Raw genomic sequence first — 11,741 nt, forward strand, 5'->3', positions numbered from 1 at the left:
CTCAAACAGAACCTGTCTCTAATAAGCGCCTGTTGTGTTCAGTGATTTCAGCAAAATAAATGTGATGGCTATTAATTCATTTCTGTGTGTGTATACTGAGGGGTACTGATGAAAGAACCACAATGTCACAAGGGGGGTGTACAGCAGTAGGCCCAGGGGTTGATGGGTAATAACCTACAGCTGTGAAATGGACGTCTGCCTTTGTCTCTGCAACGTTCCTGGACATTCCTGCATTCATTACCTTAGTGTCATACAAGTCAATGTCACTGTACTGACATTGAAGATGCTGTCATGTACGTGCATGGCAACAAATCTGCTGGTGATGTTTATGTCTTCATTGTAAACCAAAAGCAATATACACATATACACTGAGTATTTCAAACCTTAGGAACACCTTCCTAATGTTGAGTTTCACTGTCCTTTTTGTCCTCAGAACAGCTTCAATTCGTCGGAGCATGCACTCTACAAGGTGTCAAAAGCTTTCCACAGGGATGCTGGTCCATGTTGACTGCAATGCTTCCCACAGTTGTGTCAAGTTGGCTGGATGTCCTTTGGGTGGTTGACCATTCTTGATACACAAGGTAAACTGTTGAATGTGAAAAACCCAGCAGCGCTGCAGTTCTTGACACAACCCGATGCGCCTGGCACCTACTACCATACCCCGTTTAAAGACAGAAATATTTTGTCTCGCCCATTCACCCTCTAAATGGCACACATACACAATCCATGTCTCAATTGTCTCAAGGCTTAAAATCCTTAGTCTATTTAATGGAAAGAGCAGGTGTTCTTAATGTTTTGTATACTGAGTGTACATGTACATATGCCCCCCAAATATGAATATGTATGCTAGTGTAGGTGCTGTCTTCTGGGACAAAACAAATCATTCATGAAGTAGTCTTTCACTCAGTCCCTCATTCGTGCACTCATGTACATTCACACAATAGTCCCAAGTAATATGTCTATGCCTCTGGTGCTGATGTATAAAAACATGCCCAAAAGATGGACAAGAAACAAGATGATTAATCATTTACACACTCTGGGAACCGTACACATACACAAGTACTCACACACACACACACACACACACACACACACACACACACACACACACACACACACACACACACACACACACACACACACACACACACACACACACACACACACACACACACACACACACACACACACACACACAATTGTCTATAGGATTTTGCTGGTATAAGGGTTTATAGGCGCGGCCTGAGGAATTAGCTGGAGGTGATTGATTGACAGTAACTGCCTCCTGCTTCCCTGATTATACACATGCAGATCAGCCTAATTATTCCACCAGAGCTTCTACCAATCTACATATGAATCTCTGATTAGAAACCAGGAATTTGTCATTAGTACACACCAATAAACCCATTTCCGACACACCTCAAGGGGAGGGGAGAGAAGAGGGGGTTAAGAGCTAGTTAAGAGCTTAAGAGCTAGTGGGTTAAAGAGCTAAGAGCTGAGAGAGAACCTCTCTGGGAAAATATAGAGATACATAAATAAGACAATTATTTTAGTGGGAGACGGAGACAGCGGGAAGTCGCATGGGGAGGGAGGACGATAAGTAACCGGAGATAGTGCACCACAGATGAAGAGCATGGCTGTTAAGCTATGTCTTAGTGGCTTTAATGGAATAGATAGAAGCCTTCTCCTCCTATGCTGATGTTTGAGGGCTATTAGAGTGAGAGGGGAGTGGCTCTGTGTACTGTAGTTATCACCTAACGAAAGGCTATCATCTGAGACATTAGTGAATGGAGGAGGGAGAGAGGAAGGGATGGAGGGAGAGAGGGAGGGATGGAGAGAGAGGGAGGGATGGAGAGAGGGAGAGAGAAGGGATGGAGAGAGGAAGAGAGAAGGGATGGAGAGAGAGAGGGATAGAGAAAGGATGGAGAGAGAGAGGGAGGGATGTAGAGAGAGGGAGGGATGGAGAGAGGGAGCGAGAAGGGATGGAGAGAGAGGGAGAGAGAGGGAGAAAGAAGGGATGGAGCGAGAGAGGGATAGAGAAAGGATGGAGAGAGAGAGGGAGAAAGGAAGGGATGAGAGAGAGCGAGAGAGAAGGGAAGGAGAGAGAGGGAGAGGGAAGGGATGGAGAGAGAGAGGGAGAAAGAAAGAGTGAGAGAGAGAGAGAGGGACAAGAAAGAGTGAGAGAGAGAGAGAGAGAGAGAGAGAGAGAGAGAGAGAGAGAGAGAGAGAGAGGGGAAAGATATATAGAAAGAGAAATAAAGAGCGAGACACAGTGACAGAGAAAGAGAGGGAGAAAGAGAGAGAGACAGAGAGAGACAGAGAGAGAGAGATTGAGAGAGAGAGAGAGATAGAGAGAGATAGAGAGAGAGGAAAGAAGGCAGAAAGAAGGAGATGCAGTAGAGAAGGTAAGAGGAAGCAGTTAAAGGGAGAACGTCGGAAGAGCTGAGTAGAGCGGAGAAGGGATTGTTTTTTTAATAACTTTTTTCCATCCATGGAGCTGAGTATTCCCCAAACTATGTGGTTGTTCTTTGCCTGCAGAGTGAGTTTTGCCAGTAATTTGACTTTATTTACTCGGTTGCCTCTGAAGACGGATGCCTGCTCTGTGCTGAGGCTCACTCTGCCTCACACGCTGATCACTAACACCTGAGATAAACACATAACACCAGCACACAGCAGTGTTATGTGTGGATCACAGATCACACACACACACACACACACACACACACACACACACACACACACACACACACACACACACACACACACACACACACACACACACACACACACACACACACACACACACACACACACACAACTCAGCAGTATGTCGCAACCACACATACAAGCAACTCTGCAGTGTCTCACACACACCACACACACATTATCATGCAGTGCCAGCCAGCTCAGCAGTGTGTGTCTGACAGGTGACTGTGTCTGGCCCTGTGAACTACAGCTCAGTGTTGTGTTTGGCTGGGATTAAGAATCCCACCAGGAGAAGAGACTCACACACCCCCTATTTGCTTCAAAATACTACAAAAGAGTATTATTGGTTTTAATCAATCAGCATTCAGGATTAGGCCCACCCGTCGTATATAAGCTTATTATGTATGTGTGCATGGTTTGTGTGTGTGTGTGTACAGGTGTGTGTGTGTGTTTGTTTGTTTGTGTGTGTGCAGGCACATGTGGTTATCAGGCAGAAATGGTTGTTTGTTTGTGTGAGTGAGATGACACATTTGTGCATCGGCGTCTTTCAGTGTGTGTTTTTGCCAGTCTATTGTGTGTCAGATTGAGTCTGAGCTCTCTGTTAAACAAATGGATGGCTAGACCACCATCATACACCCACACCTTGTGGTACACACACACACACACACACACACACACACACACACACACACACACACACACACACACACACACAGATGGTGGGCGGAAAGGAAATCTGAGTCTGTGTTAATGAGGTCAGGTTTTTCTGTTCTGAGACAAGGTGGTGAAAGACAAACGCCTCTTGGCTTTGACTAGGCAGCTGGACCTCTGTCCACACAACCATAATAACATCTAGAGTTAGGGTTACTGCGATGGTAACATCTCCGTTAGAGCCTATTAATATACACCCACAGCAGGAAAACACACACACACCAAGCTCATCACTAAGCTAAAGACCCTGGGATTAAACACTTCCCTCTGCCACTGGATCCTGGACTTCCTGAAGGGCTGCCCCCCAGGTGGTGATGATAGGCAACAACACATCTAACATGCCGACCCTTAACACTGCAGCCCCTCAGGAGTGTGTGCTTTAGTACTCTCTGTTCACCCTGTACTCTCTGTTCACCCTGTACTCTCTGTTCACCCTGTACTCTCTGTTCGCCCTGTACTCTCTGTTCACCCTGTACTCTCTGTTCGCCCTGTACTCTCTGTTCACCCTGTACTCTCTGTTCACCCTGTACTCTCTGTTCACCCTGTACTCTCTGTTCGCCCTGTACTCTCTGTTCACCCTGTACTCTCTGTTCACCCTGTACTCTCTGTTCACCCTGTACTCTCTGTTCACCCTGTACTCTCTGTTCGCCCTGTACTCTCTGTTCACCCTGTACTCTCTGTTCACCCTGTACTCTCTGTTCGCCCTGTACTCTCTGTTCACCCTGTACTCTCTGTTCACCCTGTACTCTCTGTTCACCATGTACTCTCTGTTCACCCTGTACTCTTTGTTCACCATGTACTCTCTGTTCGCCCTGTACCCTCTGTTCACCCTGTACTCTCTGTTCACCCTGTACTCTCTGTTCACCCTGTACTCTCTGTTCACCCTGTACTCTCTGTTCACCCTGTACTCTCTGTTCACCCTGTACTCTCTGTTCGCCCTGTACTCTCTGTTCACCCTGTACTCTCTGTTCACCCTGTACCCTCTGTTCACCCTGTACTCTCTGTTCACCCTGTACTCTCTGTTCGCCCTGTACTCTCTGTTCACCCTGTACTCTCTGTTCACCCTGTACTCTCTGTTCACCCTGTACTCTCTGTTCATCCTGTACTCTCTGTTCACCCTGTACTCTCTGTTCACCCTGTACTCTCTGTTCACCCTGTACTCTCTGTTCACCCTGTACTCTCTGTTCACCCTGTACTCTCTGTTCGCCCTGTACTCTCTGTTCACCCTGTACTCTCTGTTCATCCTGTACTCTCTGTTCACCCTGTACTCTCTGTTCACCCTGTACTCTCTGTTCACCCTGTACTCTCTGTTCACCCCGTACTCTCTGTTCGCCCTGTACCCTCTGTTCACCCTGTACTCTCTGTTCATCCTGTACTCTCTGTTCACCCTGTACTCTCTGTTCGCCCTGTACTCTCTGTTCATCCTGTACTCTCTGTTCACCCTGTACTCTCTGTTCACCCTGGACTCTCTGTTCACCCTGTACTCTCTGTTCACCCTGTACTCTCTGTTCACCCTGTACTCTCTGTTCACCCTGTACTCTCTGTTCACCCTGTACTCTCTGTTCACCCTGTACTCTCTGTTCACCCTGTACTCTCTGTTCATCCTGTACTCTCTGTTCACCCTGTACCCTCTGTTCACCCTGTACTCTCTGTTCACCCTGTACTCTCTGTTCATCCTGTACTCTCTGTTCACCCTGTACTCTCTGTTCACTCTGTACTCTCTGTTCACCCCGTACTCTCTGTTCGCCCTGTACTCTCTGTTCACCCTGTACTCTCTGTTCACCCTGTACTCTCTGTTCATCCTGTACTCTCTGTTCATCCTGTACTCTCTGTTCACCCTGTACTCTCTGTTCGCCCTGTACTCTCTGTTCACCCTGTACTCTCTGTTCACCCTGTACCCTCTGTTCACCCTGTACTCTCTGTTCGCCCTGTACTCTCTGTTCACCCTGTACTCTCTGTTCATCCTGTACTCTCTGTTCACCCCCGACTGTTTGGCCGCACACAACTCCAACACCATCATTAAGTTTGCAGATGACACGATGGTGGTAGACTTGATCACCGACGACAATGAGACAGCCTACAAGGAGGAGGTCAAAGACCTGGCAGGGTGGTGCTAGGACAACAACCTCTCCCTCAACGTCAGCAAGACAAAGGAGCTGATTGTGCACTACAGGAAAGCAAGCACGCCCCCATCCACATCGGCATCGGCAGGGCTGTTGGGGCTGTTATGGATCAGGTTGAGAGCTTCAAATTCCTCATTATTGCCACACTGTGTATTCACGCATCGCCTACTTTCTGATCTCAAACTCTCTCGTAGATAAAGTGGGTGTTTGCAGTGTGGGCACGATAGCTATGACAGATCATGCACTCAGTGATCTGACTGTTGCAATAGGAGGAGAAAGAGAAACATTTAAATGTTGGCGAATGAACACCAGCCTCTTACAGGACAAGGTGTTTTGTGAATTCCTTAAAACACACATTACGATGTTCTTTGAAACAAACAACGATAGTGCGAAACAGGTATAAGTCTGGGAAACTTTATTTTGTAATGATACAACGATCAGCTACTATTAAGAAAATGAACAAACTTGAAACAGAGCTCAAAACACTGCAGGGGAATATTGGTCCAATCCTAACATTTCTCTGGTAAATCTGATGAAAACCAATTACGAGCTGAAAACTTTATTCAGTAAAAAGTTGAATATTTCCTGTACAGGCTGAAGCAGAGATGGTACGAATCAGGTGTAAAGGCAGGAAACCTGTTGGCCAGTCTATTGAAATGTAGAGAAAGATTGGCAAGTAGGTGGAATCAGAAATAAGACCAATCATAAAGAAATAAACAATATATTTAGAGACTTCTATCAGGAACTTTCTACTTCAGACGGTCCTTCAGATATGCAGAAAGTAGAGGCATTCTTTCAGAATCTGAACCTTCCTAAACTAACAGAGGAAGACAGGAACTGGATCGACTGCCCTATTAGTTCGGAGGAATTGACCGAAACTATAAGACCCAGTGGTAAAACTCCAGGGTTGAATGGGATACCCAGTGATTTCTACAAAAGGTTTGCAGAGCAGCTTGGCCCAGAAATATTGAAAACATTGAACACATCGATTGACATAGGTGAGCTCCCACCTTCTATGAGTGATGCAGTAGTCACCATAATCCTCAGAAAGGGAAAGGATCATGAGTGTGGGAGCTACCGTCCAATATATTTGATAAATTGTGATGGAAAATTGTTCACAAAACTTCTGGCTATGAGAGTGAATCAATTCATAAATCCAGACCAGGTGTGAAAGACAGAACTTCATCTGATAATCTTAGACGCCTACTGCATGTCATCTGGAAGGCAAAAGATCTGGATACTTCAATGGCAGCCTTATTTGTAGACGCAGAGAAAGCCTTTGATAGGGTGGGCTGGGACTACCTGCATTATACTATGAATAGATTTGTATTTGGACAGGGATTTCAGAATATAATTAAACGTTTGTACAACAACCCCAAATCCATAGTAGTCACTAACGGACCTCATTTTCAGGAGGACGAGGCACAAAACAAGGTGACTGTCTCTCACCTCTCCTATTTATTATAGCATTAGCCAAATCCATTAGGCTGCATCATTCAATCAAAGGGGTTAATATGGGAGAATGAACTACTGCTTTATGCAGACGACATTAATGTCAGACCCCCAACTCTCCATATCACCTTTACTGGACCTAGTAAATGCGTTTTCAGCGATATCGGGCTATAACGTAAACTGGACCAAATCTGAAGTAATGCCCCTGTCAAAACATTGTCTGAGAAATTACCTCCTCAGCTGGAGATTTCAATGGGTCCCTTAAAACTTGAGGTACCTGGAGATCACTTGAAATCCTGGTCTAGAGAACATGATTTCTGAAAACCTTGACCCACTATTGAACAAAATTCAACTCCAGTTTAAGAGCTAGGATACGCTACAAATCCCATTTCTGGGTAGGGAACGGGTTATAAAGATGGTCATAGCTCCTAAACTAAACTACGTCATCAGCATGTTACCATGATCCATAACTGTCTATACTTTTAAATCCATAGACAAAATGATTACTGAGTTTATTTGGGCCGGTAAAAGGGCCAGGATGAAATTAGCGCGATTACAGGCAAAGACTGAGAAGGGAGGATTAAAGCTACCTAACGTGTAGTTATATCAGGAAGCCTTAGTAGCTGCCTAAATAAGCTCTCTATAGAGAACTCTACTAGGCCAATTTGGATGGAAATGGAAGAGGAACTTAATGTCCCATTCGGCGCATCAGATTATTTGAGTCAACAAAAGGTGGGACTGCAGAATCCAATAATGTCCCAAACAAACAATACATGGAGTCAGATCCGTAAGAGAGATGTTTTTTCACCTTTCTTGACAAGCTCTGTTTCGTTATGGAACAACCCCTAAATTGGAATAGGAGGACAAATGGTTTCTGGAAAGATTGGTATAGAAAGAGGATAAAGAACATTGGTTGGCTATATCAAGAAAACACTTATCTCTTTTGAAGAGTTAACGTCCAAGTATAATTTACAGAAACAACACTTTGGAGATTTCTCCAACTTAGTATGTTTAAGGTAGGACAAAATAACAACACATTCCCAGTACATTCCGATATAAGTGTTAAGATAGAAATCCTTTGCAAATGACCACATACCGCAGGGCTTATGTATAGCCACCTTATAGGTGTATTTAATACAACTTGTAAGGGCCTAAAGACCGTATGGGGAAAAAGACCAGGGAGGTAACATTTGGAGAGGAGGAATGGAATATAATAGTACAACAGATGCTCGTCCCTATGAGAGATGCTGATTTAATTTAAAGTGTCCAATAGGATTTATTGGACTCCTCTGAGGTTGAACAGAATAGGTTTGATAGAATCCAGTCTATCCTGGTGCACTGTATATTCATGTCTGTCAAGTTATTGTTTAATGCTAAATGTAATTCAATTGCATTGTTGTTATATCGTGAAAGGATAGAATAAAAACTATAAATACAGGCTGTCAGTTATAATTTGAACATACTATTTTCATACGTATCAGGTGAACCGTTTAGAAAGGATGAAAAGGGGGGCGCTGATGAGCAGAAAGATGTGAAGATGCGTTTTCTCGGTGCTCCTGTCATGGGCAAACAATTTACTATTAATACTTGACCATCACCTCCCCTACCGTGTTCGTTTTGTAACATTTAATCCCTAATTTGGCAATTTTTGGGGCCCTTTCAACGTAAAATGTCGAAACAACAATGGCCACGAGTCACAAAAGAGCAGGCCTCTACTAATCCTTGGGCTCACTGGACACTGACACGGACTCTGATCCCCCCGACCTAGCAAAGGTAACGGTGGCTATCATTAAGTCTGAACAGACAGTGCTGGCTTAGGTGGAGTCACTATCCACTATCACGAAGCATGTGATAAACCCTTATGTCTTGGGCTCATTCAGTTCAAAGTTTTGCACCGTCTCCATTACTTAATGACAGATTGACAAAATATATACCAATGTTGACACCAAGTGTTTGAGATGCCACCAGAGTCCAGCAACTGTGGGACACATGTTTTGGTCATGCCAATCTTTGAGTGTCTTCTGGGACCCCATTTTTGAGGCATTCTCACATGTGTATAATACAACTGCTAGCCCCAAACCATTCTCTACCATTTTTGGCGTACTTCCTCTAGACCAGAAAGCTACCATGCATCAGGTGAATGTGATAGCATTTGACTCGCTGCTAGCTCGCCGCCTTGTCCTCTTTCACTGGAAGTCTGCTAAGCCGCCATCCTTTATGCAGTGGGTTAAGCAGGTGATGTCATCTCTGCCTCTGGAGAAGGTTAGGTACACTGTGCATGTGTGCTGACAAAAGTTTGACTTAACCTGGTCCCCATTAATAAAATACGTGGAGAGCCTGTCTTTTACTTAGTGTAACTTGCATAGTTTGGTAAGAAGTCATGTCTGTCTAGGGGCCATGTATTGTGATGATAAGATTCAACTGTAATTATGATACCGATTGTATTTTTATTGAACTTTTTCTATTGTTTTTGTTTCTATTACTGTTATGTTTATGTCCAATTTAATGTATTTTTCTATGTTTCTATGCCTTGGTGGGTAGATGGGTGGATTGGAGGGAGGGATGGGAGGGAGGGAGGGGTGGAGGTATGGGAGGGAAGAGTGGAGGTATGGGAGGGAAGGGTGGTGGGATGGATGGGAGGGAGGGGTGGAGGTATCGGAGGGAGGTGTGGAGGGATGGGAGGGAAGGGTGGAGGGATGGTTGGGAGGGAGGGGTGGAGGTATGGGAGGGAAGAGTGGAGGGAAGAGTGCAGGTATGGGATGGTAGGGAAGGGTGGAGGGATGGGAGGGAAGGGTGGAGGGATGGGAGGGAGGGGTGGAGGTATGGGAGGGAAGAGTGGAGGTATGGGAGGGAAGGGTGGAGGTATGGGAGGGAAGAGTGGAGGTATGGGAGGGAGGGGTGGAGGTATGGGAGGGAAGAGTGGAGGTATGGGAGGGAAGGGTGGAGGTATGGGAGGGAAGGGTGGAGGGATGGGAGGGAAGAGTGGAGGTATGGGAGGGAAGGGTGGAGGGATGGGAGGGAAGAGTGGAGGTATGGGAGGGAAGGGTGGAGGTATGGGAGGGAAGGGTGGAGGGATGGGAGGGATGGGAGAGAGGGGTGGAGGTATGGGAGGGAAGAGTGGAGGTATGGGAGGGAAGAGTGGAGGGATGGGAGGGATGGGAGAGAGGGGTGGAGGGATGGGAGGGAAGAGTGGAGGTATGGGAGGGAAGGGTGGAGGTATGGGAGGGATGAGTGGAGGTATGGGAGGGAGGGGTGGAGGTATGGGAGGGAAGAGTGGAGGGAAGAGTGCAGGTATGGGATGGTAGGGAAGGGTGGAGGGATGGGAGGGAAGGGTGGAGGGATGGGAGGGAAGGGTAGAGGGATGGGAGGGAGGGGTGGAGGTATGGGAGGGAAGAGTGGAGGTATGGGAGGGAAGGGTGGAGGTATGGGAGGGAAGAGTGGAGGTATGGGAGGGAGGGGTGGAGGTATGGGAGGGAAGAGTGGAGGTATGGGAGGGAAGGGTGGAGGTATGGGAGGGAAGGGTGGAGGGATGGGAGGGAAGAGTGGAGGTATGGGAGGGAAGGGTGGAGGGATGGTAGGGAAGGGTGGAGGTATGGGAGGGAAGAGTGGAGGTATGGGAGGGAAGGGTGGAGGTATGGGAGGGAAGGGTGGAGGGATGGGAGGGATGGGAGAGAGGGGTGGAGGTATGGGAGGGAAGAGTGGAGGGATGGGAGGGATGGGAGAGAGGGGTGGAGGTATGGGAGGGAAGAGTGGAGGTATGGGAGGGAAGGGTGGAGGTATGGGAGGGAAGAGTGGAGGTATGGGAGGGAGGGGTGGAGGTATGGGAGGGAAGAGTGGAGGTATGGGAGGGAAGGGTGGAGGTATGGGAGGGAAGGGTGGAGGGATGGGAGGGAAGAGTGGAGGTATGGGAGGGAAGGGTGGAGGGATGGGAGGGAAGAGTGGAGGTATGGGAGGGAAGGGTGGATGTATGGGAGGGAAGGGTGGAGGGATGGGAGGGATGGGAGAGAGGGGTGGAGGTATGGGAGGGAAGAGTGGAGGTATGGGAGGGAAGAGTGGAGGGATGGGAGGGATGGGAGAGAGGGGTGGAGGGATGGGAGGGAAGAGTGGAGGTATGGGAGGGAAGGGTGGAGGTATGGGAGGGATGAGTGGAGGTATGGGAGGGAGGGGTGGAGGTATGGGAGGGAAGAGTGGAGGGAAGAGTGCAGGTATGGGATGGTAGGGAAGGGTGGAGGGATGGGAGGGAAGGGTGGAGGGATGGGAGGGAAGGGTAGAGGGATGGGAGGGAGGGGTGGAGGTATGGGAGGGAAGAGTGGAGGTATGGGAGGGAAGGGTGGAGGTATGGGAGGGAAGAGTGGAGGTATGGGAGGGAGGGGTGGAGGTATGGGAGGGAAGAGTGGAGGTATGGGAGGGAAGGGTGGAGGTATGGGAGGGAAGGGTGGAGGGATGGGAGGGAAGAGTGGAGGTATGGGAGGGAAGGGTGGAGGGATGGTAGGGAAGGGTGGAGGTATGGGAGGGAAGGGTGGAGGGATGGGAGGGAAGAGTGGAGGTATGGGAGGGAAGGGTGGAGGTATGGGAGGGAAGGGTGGAGGGATGGGAGGGATGGGAGAGAGGGGTGGAGGTATGGGAGGGAAGAGTGGAGGGATGGGAGGGATGGGAGAGAGGGGTGGAGGGATGGGAGGGAAGAGTGGAGGTATGGGAGGGAAGGGTGGAGGTATGGGAGGGAAGAGTGGAGGTATGGGAGGGAGGGGT

General features: G+C 47.8%; 1 protein-coding gene across 1 annotated transcript; it reads right to left on the reverse strand.

Moving 5' to 3' along the window:
- Nucleotides 1–10,676: 10,676 nt before the first annotated feature.
- Nucleotides 10,677–11,138, reverse strand: LOC129832501 (uncharacterized; the record flags this gene model as incomplete). The annotated part of the gene is made up of 1 exon (XM_055896623.1): nt 10,677–11,138. A coding segment is annotated over one exon (462 nt), but the record flags the coding sequence as incomplete, so codon positions are not given.
- Nucleotides 11,139–11,741: the final 603 nt, after the last annotated feature.

The sequence above is a fragment of the Salvelinus fontinalis genome, chromosome 33 (assembly GCF_029448725.1).
Source record: "Salvelinus fontinalis isolate EN_2023a chromosome 33, ASM2944872v1, whole genome shotgun sequence".
Lineage (NCBI taxonomy): Eukaryota > Metazoa > Chordata > Actinopteri > Salmoniformes > Salmonidae > Salvelinus > Salvelinus fontinalis.